We start from the raw sequence: 17,690 nt of genomic DNA, 5'->3' as shown, positions 1-17,690 counted from the left end.
AGCTAAGAACCTGGCAGATCCCTTTACAAAGGGACTATCACGGAGTGTGATAGATAATGCATCGAAAGAGATTGGTATGAGACTCATGTGAGTTATACTATAGTGGTAACCCAACCTATGTGATCGAAGAACCCGTGAATTATGATCTAGGAAGAACAAGTTATTGGTCTAACTGGAGGAGAGTACCTTTGTTGTTTGACTTACTCGAGTGAAAATGCAATACTTGCAGAGATCTATAAAGCAGGTTGACTATTGTCTTAATGTGTTATGTTGGCTTTAAGTAGCAAAGATGTTGACCTACAGTGCATTCTTGAAAGAACACATATATGAGTCTGATTGTTGGTCACAGTCTATAAGATTTAGGCGATCTCTAGTAAACTCATGAAGAGACCATGGAGTATGACTTATATGCTCCACCCACGGGGTAGACTACTGGTAGCCAATATCAGTTTTGACTTTAAGTGAAACTTGTTTGCACAAAACTTGTAATTTAATATATAGTCCATTGTTCAAGTTGTGAATGAGTGTAGCTTGATATTCTAGGTGGATATTCAACTTAACAGTCTCCATTGAAACACTGGTATATCAAACAACAGAGGAAACTGGTAATTCTCTATGGGACTTTAAGATCTGATGAGGAATTGTTAGAATTATTAGGACCGACCCATGTAATAATTCCTAATAAATCTCAAAGGCCTATATTATGGAGATGTGACCTATGTTGAGGCTTATCCTCTATTAGTATTATGTTGCTAATAGAGGTAGAGGTGAGGGTTTTCTCTCCATATATGTAAGAGCCCCATCTCATTAGGTACATGTACAAAATAAACTGATAATTGAGAATAGTCCTAAAATTAGGAACTCTCTCATTACATGAGTCTATATAAGAATTAGGATTTTGCCTATTTCTCTCTCGATTGTGCTGCCGTTGTAGTCTATTCTATCTCGGCGTTAGCGTGCATCGGCGAATGGAAGAGCAGGTCTCTAAAACTCTCGCTCTTGAGATCTTGCATCAGGAAAGGGCGAATAAGTTTTTTGAAAGCGTTTCGCGCGACTGCTCAAGTTCTTCACCACGACTCGTCTTACTAGTTGCTTAGAAGTTGCCCACTATCATCGTCAATAAATTCGGGGTATCATCAGCAGGATGGATTGTACCGTCAACACAATGCAACCAGCATCTTCAGCAACCTCCACGACGCAAGACCAGTACGTAAAAACCATGTTACTTGTATTTTATTTTCTATGATTCTTAATTTTAAGTATAGTAGATCTAGTCATATATTGTGCTTTTATATATATATCTAGATTATGCTTTGGTAGTATAATCATATTAGTTTATCAGTTTCTACTTATGAATTATTTATAAATTAAATTAAACTTAAATATGTCTTATTTTCTAAGGAAAAAAAGGCTGTAGAATCTTCTTGATTGTTATATCAATCTATCTTTCCTCATATTTATAATGCAGATAATTCATAGGGACAACATTGCTGTATGTGACCATACCATGCACTGTCACACCAGACCGGATTTGAAATAATTTGCATATTGTTCCTAAAATTTAGAGCCCAGCCCTGCCCGATACACAGTAGCTTCGTGTCGCTCAGGCCCACAGTTTCTTTTCCCTTTTTTCCTTTGTCTGAGCTGTTCCGGTTCATAGTGAACCAAGCGAGAAAAATCCTATTACTCCATCAGTGATGTTCTCATCAGAATTCGGAAAGAGCAGAGGAGGAAGTAGTATCTGAATTTGGCGCTACAGCCGCCACAATTGCCAGGAAGATCCAGGTGTCCAGTTGTCTTTCTGAACTCTGAACTGCCGACCAGAACTTTTGCTGGACAGCTTCATGAACGAAGAATCGTCAGTGTTTTCTTCCCTGATTTCTTGCGGCTGCCGCTGAGCTGGAAGCGGTCACTGTTGCCATCAAGCTTGATGGGACCTGAGATTTTTTTTTAAGCCACTTGAGATATTTGACGGTCTGATATTATGGAGAGGCTTTTGCTTGCCATCTGATGTACCGACGACTTATTAACATGAGGGGATTGCTTACTGATAATCGCCTTCCTCTATAAGGGTATTCCTTTTCATAAATTCTGATGACATCAAAGAAATTGATTTTCTATATTCTTTTTTTTTGCGAGGAATTTTTCTATATTCAGAAAAACCGAAAAAATAGAAGTGCCCCCAGTCCATTTCTTTTCTCCAGTTAGAAACAGCAGCTGGACCCCTTTCAGGTTTACCTATTCGTTTCCTCCTTTTTGTGCCACCAAGAGCTGCCTACAATTCTGGCTCAAACTGAGCCAGATGTCCACATGTGGCTCTCCCTCTTTGCCCCCAGAGAGAGCTATGCGTGGTATCTGGCAGCCCAAAGGGACAGGGAAAGGGTTTTGAATAGTGCTCTGAATTGGCCTCATATTTTTCTTCCCCCAATAGTGCTCCAGCTAACTAGTTTAACCAAGCTGATTCGATTAATAGTATCGCAATTAGTGATGGAGTCCCAGTCCCTTGCCCTTGACAACAGTTCTGGCCACTCTTCCCTTGAAAGAAAAGGGCCGTTCTGACAGTTTCTTGATGCAGTTCCAGTGGGGAAAATGAAGTGGCGTCAACTTCTGATACCGATAGAAAAAAGGTCGTCTAATAAGCAAGGAAAACATTACCGATAATGTCACCGGTAAACACAATTTATCTGAAATATTAGATATAAATGATAAAATACAAATAAATTTAAATAGAATTCAAATAAAATTTAAATAAAATATCGATAAATATGATCTTTTTCTTACAGGGCCACGGTACACCCGATAAATCGAGTTTATCATCGATAATGTTTTCGGTGCTGATAAGTACACTACCAATAAACTATATCGGGCCATGTACGTGTCTGATAAGAGAAGCAAAGAGGGATAAAAAACACCTGATCTGACCTGACCTGACCTGGCTCCCATGTTTTCATCAGTCAATGGAACTGGAATGGAACAACACGACACGACACGACACAGAAGCAAAACGGAAGCAAAGAACATGCTTTTCCCTTTTCTTTACTTGGGGACCATGTGTGACTGAGCACCGGTTCCTTGCCCCTTCCTGAACCGTCGGCTTCGGAGCTCGGACTTGAGAACCTGAGGCGTCAGGGCACCGACCGATTGGATTGGTCAACACCTAAAGAATCGGGCACGCCGCTGCCTGGATCGATCGGCCGCGAGCCCGCGACGCGTCGCGCCGGGTCCAGAACCTTGTACTGCGACCGGTTTCTGATGAGTGCCGGGATAAACCGAGTAGGATCTGCGCCGTCAGTTGTGTGAATCGAAGAAACGGGAGCGGGTTTCCGAGCGCGAGGGGAGCCTGGCTGGATGGCACGATGGCTCATCGTGATTTTTGCTGGTGGTCACGGGGGCTGCCCGTGTTCGCCGCCGCACCGTCAGCCGGGGTGGTTTTGTTCTCCTTGTTGCGAATGATTGGTTCATGTGACTAGAAGCTATCGCCGCTTGAGCTATTTCCTCCCAAAAAAAAAAAAAGAATTGCATACGTAGGTTGCAGAGGAGATCGCGCCATGAATCAAATGGTCTACCAGTTTCTCCTTTTCTTTTTTTTTTCTCTGAACGAGTAACATTGACCCCTGTCCACCCATTCAAAATATTCTTCATGCGTCTTTTTTTGCAAAAAAAATCAGCGATAGTTGTGAGCTGTCATGGCCGTCTTCAACCTCCCACCCCGCTCATCATGTGCCCATCCTGCCTTGCTCACCGCACTCCTGCTCCCGGCTGTCTCTGCCGATATTCCCGCCATTGGATCCATGCCTGTCACTCTCACCACGCTAACCTGATCGATTCACGCACCCACCCCACTAGCCATCCATCGCTGCCCTGCCCCCTCCGCCTAGCTAACCTACCTTCCTAGGACTTCCTCTAAAATTGACGACAAAGAATCTTTCCCTCCGAATTAAACCCTCACTAAGAATCTCGCTGGCGCCCGTATTCACAGGCACTTGAAATCTCATTTGAGATTCAAACGTCTAAAATGTAAGAAGTGTATCAAAGTATTCTTGATGTTCCTGAAAACAAGAGGAGGTCCATAATTGCACCAAGTTATCATACTCCCCCTGCCGAGTCCTGATCCGAGTATAACCTATCATTTCGCTCCTTGGTGTGCCCGCATGGCCAAAAGCTCTTCGAATGGTCGAAACACAACTCGGCCAGGCCCACGCCGAATGGTTCAAGAACACGTCACCGCAGGAGGGGGAAAATCAGCTTGGTTCCAGCAGTAGCCTGCAAAAAATCCCGCGCTGCGCTGGCGACGGCCGACGGGCGCTGTCCTTTTCCGCAGCTGGACCGGCGAACCAGACGGAGGCCCTTTTGCCACGGCAACGTCTGAGCGGCGACACGCCGGGGGAGACTGAAACGCGTGTGATAAGAGAAGCAAAGAGGGGTGCCGTCCGCCCTGTCCGGGATGCCGTCGATCCGCCCGGCCCGGCCCGGCGTGGCGCGTCACGACGAGCGAGACCCTTACGTCGCCGCGCGTCTTCAACACTTGGCTACAATAATTCCTACATAGCGTGTGCCAGCGTTAGCAATTTGGCAGATGCCCGGAGACGCATGCCGGGTCTGAAAACGGCTGCTGCCTCTGCCCCAGGTTATCTTGACAATAGGGGCCGAAGCTCCGTTAGCTCACCGAGTGCACTGGTGCAGTAGAAAAAAATAAAATATCAAATATTAGCCATTCAAGTTCACATCATGTGCACCATCTGGATCTAAATATTTTGCAACATCTATATCTAAATATGTTAAATTGTGCACTCAGATTTGAAAGCAACCAAAACGGCTGCTACCTCTTGTGCCGGTCTATGCATGTGCAAGATCACAAGATAATATATAATATGAAAAAAACGTATAACTTATTAAGATTATTTATTTTCGTTGAGATTCTTACTTAGATGAGAAAATTATAAGATAGATAATAAAATTAATAAATAGATGAGTATTAAATGATAGAATACACAACCGAAATATGTTATACATGCAAAATTGCATTTTCCGACAGCACACAAACCCAGGGCCAAACGCACGCAACCCCATTCCCAGCCGGCCCACCTTTATATAACCCCCCCGGTCTCTCTCCCTCTCGGATTCCGCTTGGACAACGCCACCACCACCCGAGTCGCGCCACGCCACGCCACGCCGCGCGCCCCCAAGCAAGGGAGAGCACAGAGGAGGAGGACGCGCGCTCGCGCGAAGCGAAGAGTGATCGATCGGTTGGTTCATCTTATGGGGCGGCGGTCGAGCGCGTCCGCCGCAGAGCAGCTGCTGCCGGCGGCGCTGAAGCGCGGGGGCCGCGCGGCAGCGGTGCTGGAGCGGTGCGCGTCGCGGACGGACGACGAGCTGCAGTGGTTCCGCTCCTGCCTGCGGTGGGTGTGCATGGACCACTCCGGCCCGGGCCAGGCCGCGCTGTCGTGGCTGCTCTTCCTCGTCCTCGCCGTGATCGTCCCTGCCGCGGCCCACTTCCTCCTCGTCTTCCGCGACACGCGCCGGCCCTTCTCGGTGGTCGTGCAGCTCTCGCTCTCGGCCGCCTCGGCGGCCGGGTTCCTCTGCCTCTCCTCCTCCTTCCGCCGCATCGGGCTCCGCCGCCTGCTCTACCTCGACAAGCTCCGCACCAAGAGCGACCGCGTCAGGCTCAACTACACGGCCCGCCTCGCCTTCTCCTTCCGCCTCCTCGCCTCCCTCGTCGCGCCCTGCTTCGCCGCCGAGGCCGCCTACAAGGTCTGGTGGTACGCCACCTCCGCCGACAGCGTCCCCTTCTTCGCCAACGACGTCCTCAGCGACGTGCTCGCCTGCTCCCTCGAGATGGCCTCCTGGATGTACCGCACCGCCATCTACCTCCTCACCTGCGTCCTCTTCCGCCTCATCTGCCACCTCCAGAGCCTCAGGCTCGAGGACTTCGCTGGCTCGCTGCTCGTCGAGGTCGAGGAGGGGCGGACCGGGGTCGAGCGCGTGCTCAGGGAGCACCTCGACATCCGCAAGCAGCTCAAGGTCATAAGCCACCGCTTCCGCAAGTTCATCGTCGCGGCCCTGCTCATCGCCACCGCCAGCCAGTTCGCCTCCGTGCTCCTCACCACCCGCCGCGACTCCGTCGACGACCTCCTCAACACCGGAGAGCTCGCGGTGAGTTTTACGACTGCTTAATTGCTCGAATTCTTGGTCAATTCTTGATGTTCTTTGTCCAATCAAGCACAATTAGACCAGGCAAACCCTGATCAGGAGAAAACTTTACGCAGCATCTCCCTTTTCTTAATTTAGACGATACCAATGATTGCTGGTGTGTTACGTTTAATTAAGCGCAATTGGGACAATATAGAATCATTGAGCTGACTGATGGGTTGCCTACGTGAGGGGTTCTTTGAATTGGGCCTAAGCAAATCGAGACATGTGGTTTGAACGCTGAATTGGGCAGGAGGATCGGTATACCTTGGTTGATGGAGAGACTGCTGTAAAGCAGAGGAAGTTCTCAGTGATTGTGTTGAGTGAGACCTAGCTAGTTAGGTAATGATAGTGTGGTGTTAGAAACAGCAAAGCTGAGGTGTGATGTGATATACTAGGCTGGATATCTATTTGGTGCTGGATCTTAATTCTGAAAAGATGTCGTCTTGCACACCTATTCCTTCATTTCTGGAGGCGAACTGGCAAACCACTCTGCGAAGGAACAAATAAGGACAATGATAGTAGGGCCTAATTGACATCACAAGCAAAATAGGAAGGGAACTGGAACCGTGCATTCGAAGTTCGTTTAGTTTCAGATCTTGCAATGGCATATGCTCTAACAGCTACTCATGCTTTTTTTAGCGAACAAGGACGAGATTGTGCCTATTTCATTGATAGAGAAGATAATCAGCTACTCAGGCTGAGCTACCAGACTACCGATGACCATAACTTAGAAGCTCCTGTTGTAATTTGACTTCAGCTATTTTGCATTACTGTACTGTACTTTGGTGCCACCAATAGGTCGTCATTTAGACTTTAGAGAGGAATGTCAATTTATCTCAAAAGAAAGATGTGTGTTATTACATAGCTTAAAGACTACTTAGAGGCATTTTCAATATGCCATAGTCAAAGAGTGGGATTCCTGGTACTCGCATGCTTGCACATTCAACAACAATTTCAAATATGGAAGTCAGAGTGTGCTTGCTCCTGGTACTCACACGCATGCTTGCGTATTTCAACAACAATTTCAAATCCTGATTCGAAGTTCCCTTTTTTTGAAGAAAAAAGAAGAACATTTCAAAGTTCTAGCACTATCTCTTTCTTTGTCTCGAATGGAGAGATTCTGATGTATATTCACATTCTTTTCAGCTATGTTCACTCGTGCTCATGTCCGGGCTCATCATAATCCTGAGCAGCGCCGCCAAGATTACTCACCAGGCGCAGGCGCTCACCGGCCACACCACCAAGTGGCACGCCTGCTGCACCATCGAGCCCGTCCCGGACGAGGAAGCGGAGCCGGGGTCCATCCACAACTCCATGATCGAACAAGACCCCGCGAGCGACAGCGGCGCCGAGTCCAGCGAGGAAACCGGGGACGAGGACCTGCTGGAGAACACCAAGATCATGCTGCCGAACGCGCACGTCATCTCCTTCCAAAAGAGGCAGGCACTAGGTAATGAACCTGCCATTAGCTCTCCTTCACGAGCCTCCCTGAGCTACTCTTGGCATCCCCGAGACTAATCGTTGGCGGTTTTGGGTTCATTTGCAGTGACCTACCTGGAGAACAACAGAGCCGGGATCACCGTGTTCGGGTTCACGCTGGACCGGTCGTACCTGCACACCATATTCATGCTCGAGTGGACGCTGTTCCTGTGGCTGCTCGGAAAGACGATCGGCTTCTCGTGAAGGAACACGACGACGGTGGAAGAAGGTGCAACGTCCAGATGGCCGTTCTTCGAAGTTGAAACGTGTTTTGGTTGCCCGTTTTGGGGATGTGATATGTGCATTTTTGATCATGTGGAAGGGGATCGGAGGCCTTTTTCGTGTGCGGGCGGCTGGCACGGGACACGGGCGTGCTGTTGAGCGTGTATGTATGCTAGCGATGATCTGTGTGACGTGTGTAAATTGCGAGTTGATTGCCCGTCGCCCTGCCTTGTAAATGTGTTTTTGTAGAGGGCCGCGAGGAGGACGAGTTTGCAGCTGCTTTAGGGCCTATTTGTTTGGGCTAAGCTTTTCGGAAAAGCTGCTCTAGTTTTTGACCTTGGAGATACTGTTTTTCAGAAGTTGTTTATGTAAATGTTGTGATTGTTTGACAAGCCTATTTTTGAATGGTGTGGCTGATGGTTTATTGAGCTGAATGAAGTGTATATTGTTTATAATACCTTTGAATGTTTTGATGTATATTTTATCCTGTAAAATATTTTTACTGACTGATTTCATTTTTCCCACATATAATTGACATTTCAGTTCTTCGTGTATCTGTAACTACTGCATTTAGATCTTATACAAAGCTGATTAACCCTAATTATACTAAAAAATGTAAATTATCAAAGGGTTCCATCATTCAAAGAAATATACTTGTGTCCAAAATTATACTGGCTGTAAAATTGCTACATCATGCAATAATGGTCACATGACACATATTATTGTTCAGTCTCTAGCAATAGTTCATGCGTCAAATGGTAGATTTGCTAATCAGAAAGAACATGAATCAGATCTGCTACATGAATATGATCTGGACGGCATTTTTCAAGGCTCGGAAGTGGAACCCCGTCACCGCAGGGCCTTGATAGAGATAACAATAACGACGAACACCAAGAGACAGCAAAAACTGAAAAATTAGGGAGACTTCTGCAGAAGTTCTTCAAGAGAAACGAGGTGCTGCATTCCTTTCTGAAATGAGTACTCCTATCTCGTAGATATGTCCATCGGATAGATATTTCACACGTTTGCTTGCCTCTGATCCCCCAAATCCAAGGCCACAAAAAGGCCCTTAGTCTGCAGTTTGCATTGTGCGTGCAGCTTGGTATTACAGGTTTATAATCTCATGTGTTGTAAGCCAACAACACGTTGTAGAGCAAATTTTACGATGTAAAGATTCTTGGGGGGTTTTTTTTATAAATTTTTCTTCTGGCGAGTTGTGATCCTTGGGAGTCATGAAATGAATTACAGATTTGTTAGTCTCATCTTTTTTTTCTTTTAGAAATGAAGCACACAAGCACCCGACTTGTAAATTGAGTATAGTAGATGAACCAAATACCGCCATCAAATTCTTTATTTTTATCACGGGAGACTCAGTTTTGCAACAATGTCACTGTTTGTGCATGTTCCTACTGACTTTTTTTGTTCACGTCCATGACCCCACAGAAAAGCCTAGCCCAATATTATCAAACTGTAAGCTCAAATAAAATTATCGAACTGCAAAGCCCCACTATCTGGGCCTTCTGGGAAAAAACCTGTTCGGTTTTTTTATTTATATGTTTTTCTGATCTGCAAATATATATATATCACCCGTTGTATGAGCAATAAGAACCTATCGGGTGTCATATCCACGTGACATCTCGCTATTACTATTAGTCTACCTTTAAAAAACTATCTGAATGGGTAACAGGTTCTTATCACTCATTCAACATGTGACATTCGTATAGATTTGTAAACCTTCAAAACGGACACATATTTCACAAATTCCGGAATTAAGAAATATATAAATAAAAAAATTCGGCGTAAAGCCTCTTCTCCTACTCCGCACAAGCCATTTCGTACGCCACGGGCCCACGGCCCAGACCGAGAAGGCCGAAATAAAGAGGGCCTCTATTACGAGGTTACCCTCTAGTAGCCCAACTCGCGGCCCACCCTCCCCGCCATTACGCAAAATAAAAAGGGCAGAAAAAAAGGGAGCAAAAAGGAAAAGGAAAGGGCAGACGGCCAAACCCCAAATCCCGGCCCCAGCCGCCAGCCTCACGAGGCCGCCGCAGACGAGATGGCCACCGGAGACGCCGGCCACGCGCCGCCGGCCGCGGCTGCGCGGTCGATGGTGGAGTCCTTCTGCGCCGTGACCTCCGCGACCCCCGAGGAGGCCGCCTTCTTCCTCGAGAGCCACAACTGGGCCCTCGAGTCCGCCGTCCACTCCTTCTACGACTCCGCGGACGGCGATGGCGATGCCGGCGCGGCCGATCCGGCTCCCCCGCCACCGCCCCCAGCCGCTGGAGACGACGCGGAATCTGAGGACGAGGACTACGTGGGCGGCGGCGACGTGGACCGTGATGACGAGGACTACATCGGGGATGATGACGAGGACGAGGACGAGGACGCCGCCCTCGCTGCTGCGGCTGCCGCTGCGACGGCGGAGGAGAGGAGGACGCCCGCGAAGAGGCAGAAGAGGAGCCACGACGCGCGGGGTGGGAGCGGCAGCGGCAGCGGCAGGAGGGCGGGTGGTGAGAGTGGGCGCCGGAATGTGAGGACGCTCTCCGATCTCGGTGGCGGCAAGAGAGGCGCGGGGTCCGACGAGGACTCAGAGGAGGACGAGGAGTGGGCGCCGCCTCCCGAGTACTACACCGGCGGCGAGAAGAGGTGATCTCTCATCTCTAATTGTATGCCAAGGCTTTGGGATAGTTGACTCATGTCGAACTAGATCATAGAGGCACTCGTTTCTAGAGTTTTGGGTTGTCTTACTTAGTTTGTGCTTCTGCTATATTCTGTGATCTAGATTTGCATGCTGAAGTAGGTTTGAATGGGCATTGGACTGCTGGCCAGATGATTCTGTCATCAAATGTGTTTGAAATGCTGGAGCCTTTCGTGTCACTGACTACTACCAATTTTGCTGAATTTTAATTGGGATCACGCTTTGTTCCACTCATGTTGTTTTGGTGTTTAAGATTGGGTGATGCTAGAGTCAGACATAGTTCTTCTAGATCGCCTGATTTGTTGTTCGGCATTAATAGAATTAGGCATCAACCATAAATTGCCAATACATGTAACCATGTTTTGTCCTTGCATAGGTTAAGAGTTTATGTTCTTATGGTAAGGTGCTAGGGGTTATGCTTGGCACTGGACTGTAGGGTCGGGTGTTGATTGTGAAGTTTAATCATGAGAAAAGAGGTCTATAAATTGAGTATCTAGCCTGTATGCTAAAAATATGTCATGTTTTGAAGTTGTATAGCCCATGCTATGCAGCAAGCAGAAGGCATTGGTTCACCCTAGCTAACAAAATGCGAGGATCAATTTATTTGGTAAGGTTCTTAAAACATTTGGGAAATTTGATAGGAACCCAATTTAGATAGCATAATAGCGATTTCATTATTCATAGCTCTAGCCTGTAGCTCTGAAATAATTAAAATGCCGTTCTTATTATGGAATTGCTATATAGTCTTGACATTTTATGTGGATGAATAATACTTCCCCTCTTTTATATTTTGTTGCATGACCAAAAAAAATTCTTGGATATCTGATGTATTTTTTTCTGAAATCAGAATAAGTTCGTCCTAGGCTCTGTTTAGCATTTGGGTGGATTATGATAATCTTGTTTGGTGCAACTGTTTTTTTTTTGTTATTTAGTGTTTGGCTATCTGCTTTTCTTTTAATCTAGGTTGCAAATGTAGATATTAATGCGTGTCAATCTACACAGCACATTGTAAGGACCAACAGTTGTATAATACTTCCTCTATTTCGCAATGTTTGTTCATAGCCTCGGGAGTATCTGTCTCAAATTGTTTGTCAATTGCGGTAACCAAGGATGTTTTATGGTCCATTTTCCTGCTATACCCTTAAGTAAAACTCATTGAGCTGTTGTTTCTAAAGAAGCTTAAATGCACGATGTGCTTTGGGGGACTCCATGCATGCAGCAGATGGCCTGTTGAACTACCTCATGCATGGATACATGTAGCCAACCAGCGAGGCTACTCGATGCCAACCAGCTGAGTTCTCTCCTTTGGTTGTTCATCACCGACGTCACCGCTCGGCAAGCCAACGTCCTCATTTGGCAAGTTTGCCGCCTTCGTTGTCACTTTCCTCTGCCAAAATCACTTTGCCATCACAGTTCCAAATGAAGGTACAAATTGCATTAACAAGGAAATGATTTAGCATTGATTAAGCAAAATAAAGATGAAGGACTACAAGTGCTTACCTCCAGCAGCAGACTCATTCTCTGCTTCATTTGCCACGGGTGGGTCTTCATTGAGGTCAATGTTGCTTGTGATGGGAGGGTCTTGGTCGATTTCAATCTCGCTTGCCATGGGTGGGTCTTTGTTGAGGTCAATCTCAACTGTTGTCATGGGTGGGTCTTCGTTGAGATCCATCTCAGTATCTCACGATAAGGCTAGCTAGCTGGTGGCCTGCTTTTATAAACTTGATTTGGAGGAAAACAAAAAATTAAATTTGGTCAAATGTTTGGCTCTAAAAAATTGTCTTTCAAATTTTGTCTCCAAAAACAAGGGTGCATGCATGCATTTACTCCGACGCTGGAGCTTCTGAGGATATAAGTGTTGGGATTGTGCGGTGAGTTATTTGCTCTCATCCTTGCATTGATTAGAGGTAGCATGGTCATCTCAGTGCATTTTTTCACTCGATTTCAGTATTCCTTGTTATGTACGCAATGGTGGGTGTGGACAAACATTGCAAAACGGAGGGAGTATAAGTTATGTAAACTTCATTTAATTTCCTAAACAAACTATAGGATTTTTCACAAACTGCTTTTCTACAACAGCTTAAAAATAATCACACCACAGCCACAGGGAAGCAACCGCAAACTGACTCCTAGCATGATATATTCATGAAATTCTGGTAGTAAGGATAGTATGTAGTTAAGAATGATATAGTACTTTGGATGTTAAGAATGCTTGCCTTCAATTTTCTAAAAGTGCTAGGTGTTCGTGTTAGATGGGTGGCAGGGTGTCACCTGTCTCCTAATAGCTGATTATGTGGGCTAGGGCATGTCAGGGATCCCGGCTGGGGCCTAGTTCCTAGGTGTGCCTCTTAAATGGCTTGTTGAATCCATGGTCAGAGCCAGACCTCTGGAAACTTTGATGACTACTAGAAACTGATGATTGCAGGTCAAATTGGCGAACCCCAATAATTGGTAAACTTGTTGGTTACTGATTTATTTTAAGTGTTACTGGTGTGTTATCAGGTTCAAACTAGTTTGTATCTTTTGGTTGAACTTGGTTAACTATAACCTTAATTTGACTCTTTTCTTCATCATGATAGTAAGGCGAATGAACTAGAGATCACCTGAGTTTTGAGTTATGATGGTTTCTTGGTGGCTTTGTAATCATCCAATTTATGCATTTGAGTCCTGGAAATTGGCTGATTCCTGACTTATTACTGCGTCTGCAAGTAACCTTAAACTGCATGCTTACTTGGTGCATGCCTCTGCTGAACAGGAAGTTGGAATAGTAGTAGCTCTGTTGCGTAGTCGTAGTTTGTATGGGAGTAGCTTTCATCCCGTAACATGTAATGGAATTTGGCTCACCTCCATATGGGAGGGAGGGAGGGTGCTGTAGCCTAATAATACATGGAGCAGGGAGTTCTATCATCATCAGCTAGCTACTAGTATATCTGATGTTTTGTACTTTTTACCATAGGCCAGCTTGTGAATAAGTATCACTGGTAGCATCTTGACTAGACAAGTGAAATCGTAAAATGATAAGAGAGCATACTGCTATTATTAGTAGATGGTGGCAGTAACTCTGGCTAGCATGAGAAAAAAAGGCTCATACTAGAAATATAGAATTTTGACCTGTCCGATGATGTCCATAAGTCATATCTTTCAGTCTCTGTGTTCCAAGTTTGGTGATATATCAAAATTTTAAATCTACTCTAAGGCTGGGTCTCATGCGGCAGTGCTATTAACTTCCTTCCATTTTTCAGTGTTTACAAACATGGCGTGTGTTCTAGCCCAAAACTACAGGAAAATCGAGGCATGAACCATGCAGGAAATGGTGGAACAAGCAGTTAAATGCATATTATTGTCTTTTGCAAGAGTAATTTGTCTTTACATCAAGGACACGATTGAAGTTGGCATGACCTTGTCTTAGCTTGCCACTTCTGCCTTTTGTAGATGTAAGACTTCTAGTTTCATTACGTGCTGACTTTCGAGCCATGGTTCTTTTACTCCCTCCACCAGTAAATGTATATGTCATCATGAGATCCATGCATTCGAATTGTTAAAACTCCGACTATTAATATATGCAAATGTATACAAATTAGTTTCACTAATATGCTATGCAACCTTTATATACTTGTTTTCATTTATTTGCTATGTTAAACTTTTTTGTTTAACTTGTTTCATACTTCATTTCCAATGTTTAGCGGAATGGTTGTTAGAGATCAACCAAAACGTAAAAACAAGGCGGATGAGATATTCAAGCAAGCTAAGAGGAAGGGAGCTAAGCAAGGCCCATTTGAGGCTCGCCAGCGATCTTCTAGTTCAAGGAACTTTACTGGGACTGGCAGACTTCTGTCTGGTGGAACTGCACAGCCTGATGCACCACAGCCACCAGAAGACATTGTTCACAACATCTACTTCTGGAGCAATGGTTTCACAGTAAATGATGGTCCACTCAGAAGTTTTGACGATCCAGCAAATGCATCCTTTTTAGAGGTAAACAATTCTGTTTTGTGTAACCCTTGTGTATCACATCTCTTCTGGCTCTATTTTTGCTATGCTTGATTTTATGTTAGATACCACCTTTTTCATTAATTTTATGTATATCTTATGTTAACCTTTTTTTGTTTCCAGTCCAGAATGGTACCTTTTGGTGGGTGGGGGGATACATAGCCCAGCATTTGTGCTTACAATGTGTTAGCATTAATTGTAATAGATTTCTGAGCGAGGAGAATCATGAGAGCACAGGGAAAGAATATTCTGTTTTTTAACTTGGAACAAGTATTATTACTTCTCTGGTGGTTTCCATCATAATGTCTCACAGCTGTCTTATTTTTGGACGGGTCCCTAATTAATTTAATGTACGGCAAGAGATGTTTGGTAGGTAAGGTGGAAGTTCCACTAGTCAGTAGCCTCAGATTTCCCCACTAGGGAGCATATTGTTTCCGTTTGAGAAATCTGTTTCTTAATGAAGTCCTGTTTCACATTTGAATCTGATAACATAATCAGGGAAGGAAAATCACTCAACCTAATTTCAAAATGGAATTAAAACTTTGGCTTGTATTTATAAACCAGCCAAGTTCACGCAAAAGCTTTAAGCTGTCTGAGGAAAGGTTGATAGTATCCTTCAACTATTATAACATATCTTGGTAATATTTTCGTTTAGTTTTATCTTGTATACTTGTTTCCTTGCTTGGTGCCTTGGTCTTTTGTTATTCTCAGCACTTTTCATGCGCGATTGTGATTAGTTTGTTGCACTGCGTGTTTGTTTTTTTATTTCATCATATAGTTGTGCTATGTATTCTCCTGTTGAATAGAATGTAAATAATTAATCATCCTTTCTTTTTATTAGAGCATCAAGAATTCTGAATGCCCTACTGAACTTAAGCCAGCTGATGGGAAATCCAAGGTGAATGTGAATCTTGTTCGGAAGGAAGAAGAATGCCCCGTAAGTATCGCTAGCCTAAACTGTTCCACTGCTTCAATTGTTCGTCAAGTGCTTGACCTTACAACAAACAATATCCATCGCTGCCTTGATAACAGGAGCCAGTCAAGTGTGCTGCTCCATTTCAAGGGGAACGAAGAACTCTTGGGACACCTTCTGATAATACTACTAATGCTGCTGCTTCCAGTATGGTAGCTGCCCCTAGGACAATCACAGTGGATGATTCTTTGCCATCAACCTCTCTCCAAATCAGGTTTGCAGATGGCAGTCGCTTGGTTGCGCGTTTCAACACAAGCCACACAATCGATGATGTGCGGACGTTCATTGATGCAACGAGGCCAGAAGCCAGTGACTACACACTGCAGGCCGGGTTCCCCCCTAAGCCGCTCGACGATGTGAACAAGACTATCGAGGAAGCTGGCTTGGCCAACTCGGTGATCATCCAGAAAGTGTAGCCTAGCAGAACAGGTGTTGACCCTCTTCATCAAATACACTACCCATCTGAAGCTAGCACCTTCCTTACTTTTCTCTTCCCTCAATTTATTTTCTGAATTTCACTTCCAACCTTCTATGGCTTGTTCCCTAGCCACTTCAGGTATTGAGAGTGTCAAACAGTGAGATTTGGGTAATTCATCTATAGTGTATACTTACTTTGGCTTGCATGTCTCCTTCAGTCGACATCACGTTTGGTGGGTTAAAGTGTCCTTTTGTTCTTATCGAACTCCCTGGTTGGTAGAATGTCGGCATTTGGGAACAATGTTGGTTGCACCAAGATGGTCATTTATTCATGCTTGCATGTCCGGACGATCGCAATTTGCAAAAAAAACGACGTGCGTTCCGGTCCACTTTGCAAGTATATTATCATGGTGGGTTGATTTTAGCTCAAGTCTCAATCTTGTTGGTCTCTGGTCTTTTCCAATGCTACATGCCCGTCCCTGTGTTTCACAATGTTGTCTGTTGAAGTATCCAAATCATATACCACTATACCATGACTGTCTTTAGTGGCTAGTGGATACCATTGTATTTCAGTGCATGGTTGGTATCAGCTGCATCGACGGAAAGTACGAGGGCATGAACTGCGTTTCCGTTCTAGTTGCCATCCGGATTCAATGATGAGAACCTGGCATCCAGTTGCATCATAGTCGCCATCACGGTTCCGTTCCTGCTTCCTTTTCTTGCCTTCCTCTCATACTCAAGTGCAGTTGTTGCAACGTGGTTTCATGAGCATCAATGGGATTGAGACTGAGAGTGTTCACAACAAATCGATAGCCGAGCAGGTAGGTGAGCTGCCCCAGTCCAGTGCCAGGGTCCAGAAAACCCAATGATTCGGTTCCCATCACAGCGGTCAGCCAGGCATCCCACCCGGAATTCTGGATCACGGATTCACGCCTGCACCGTGGTCCACGCCCGTAAAACTCCATCAGCGCCGTGAGCAATGCTGTACGTGACGAGGGTCACGAACACCGGGCATGACACCCCGGGGCTCGCCGACAAAACAGACGCGCGAGTTCAGCTGTCAAACCGGCAGCTGGGGATGCTGGTGAATCTCCCAGGCTGGTTTGGTTTTGGCTACCGGACAGTAGGACAAATCGGAAGCTCGCTATGCTTGGCTTGTGCTGCGTTTTGTTTTGGGCGTGCCTTTGGAAGCTCACCTGCCTCTGGTAGGGAGGGTTATGGATCGATTCGCAGGTATCGGTGGATTTTTTCTAATTTACTGCAACCAATTAGCTAGTCATTTTAGTTAAATTAAATTGACTCGTTAGTTGATTAAGTTAAATTAGAGTGAATCCACTGATTTATTCTAATTTACTGTAACCAACTAACTAGTTATTTTAAGTAAATTAAATTGATTTGTTAGTTGATTAAGTCGAACTGAAGTGAATCACATATCCCACCACAAGTTTTTTTATTTTTATTCTAAGGGACCGCACGGGCCCTACCTGTCACGGGGTGCGTCCCTTCCTTAAGCAGTGAACTCGATTAGTGGCGAGATCAGAATCCCCTCGACACATGACATGTCTGGCAACTAATCCGATCCTTTGCCGAGAACAGTTATCGGTTCGCTCAGACGCCGTGGAATTGGATCTTGGGCTGGAGGGACCCTGCTTGCTTGACTAATGGTCCTCTGATGTTTCACCGAACTTTTTAGTAATAATCAATCGTGCAGACACCCGT

At 45.3% G+C, this 17,690-nt stretch overlaps 2 protein-coding genes across 2 annotated transcripts; both read left to right on the top strand.

The window, feature by feature from the left end:
• The first annotated feature begins 5,106 nt into the window (after positions 1-5,106).
• Positions 5,107-8,348, top strand: LOC133927074 (uncharacterized). The gene is made up of 3 exons (XM_062373344.1): positions 5,107-6,153; positions 7,339-7,642; positions 7,739-8,348. The coding sequence occupies exons 1-3, from the start codon at positions 5,260-5,262 to the stop codon at positions 7,873-7,875; spliced, it is 1,335 nt and encodes a 444-aa protein (XP_062229328.1). The 5' UTR covers positions 5,107-5,259; the 3' UTR covers positions 7,876-8,348.
• A 1,516-nt stretch (positions 8,349-9,864) lies between these two features.
• LOC133927073 (plant UBX domain-containing protein 4-like) lies at positions 9,865-16,214 on the top strand. Its single transcript, XM_062373343.1, has 4 exons — positions 9,865-10,539; positions 14,275-14,566; positions 15,423-15,518; positions 15,614-16,214. The coding sequence occupies exons 1-4, from the start codon at positions 9,950-9,952 to the stop codon at positions 15,968-15,970; spliced, it is 1,335 nt and encodes a 444-aa protein (XP_062229327.1). The 5' UTR covers positions 9,865-9,949; the 3' UTR covers positions 15,971-16,214.
• Positions 16,215-17,690: the final 1,476 nt, after the last annotated feature.

The sequence above is a fragment of the Phragmites australis genome, chromosome 8 (genome assembly GCF_958298935.1).
Source record: "Phragmites australis chromosome 8, lpPhrAust1.1, whole genome shotgun sequence".
NCBI lineage: Eukaryota > Viridiplantae > Streptophyta > Magnoliopsida > Poales > Poaceae > Phragmites > Phragmites australis.
This window is presented reverse-complemented; position numbering and strand designations above follow the sequence as displayed.

Bases quoted from the DNA above. Each gene is read 5' to 3' on its own strand.
- LOC133927074 (XM_062373344.1), top strand. From the start codon at position 5,260: ATGGGGCGGCGGTCGAGCGCGTCCGCCGCAGAGCAGCTGCTGCCGGCG. The intron at 6,154-7,338 runs GTGAGTTTTACG...CATTCTTTTCAG, and splicing joins TCAACACCGGAGAGCTCGCG to CTATGTTCACTCGTGCTCAT. The intron at 7,643-7,738 runs GTAATGAACCTG...GTTCATTTGCAG, and splicing joins CCAAAAGAGGCAGGCACTAG to TGACCTACCTGGAGAACAAC.
- LOC133927073 (XM_062373343.1), top strand. From the start codon at position 9,950: ATGGCCACCGGAGACGCCGGCCACGCGCCGCCGGCCGCGGCTGCGCGG. The intron at 14,567-15,422 runs GTAAACAATTCT...TCTTTTTATTAG, and splicing joins CAAATGCATCCTTTTTAGAG to AGCATCAAGAATTCTGAATG. The intron at 15,519-15,613 runs GTAAGTATCGCT...CCTTGATAACAG, and splicing joins GGAAGGAAGAAGAATGCCCC to GAGCCAGTCAAGTGTGCTGC.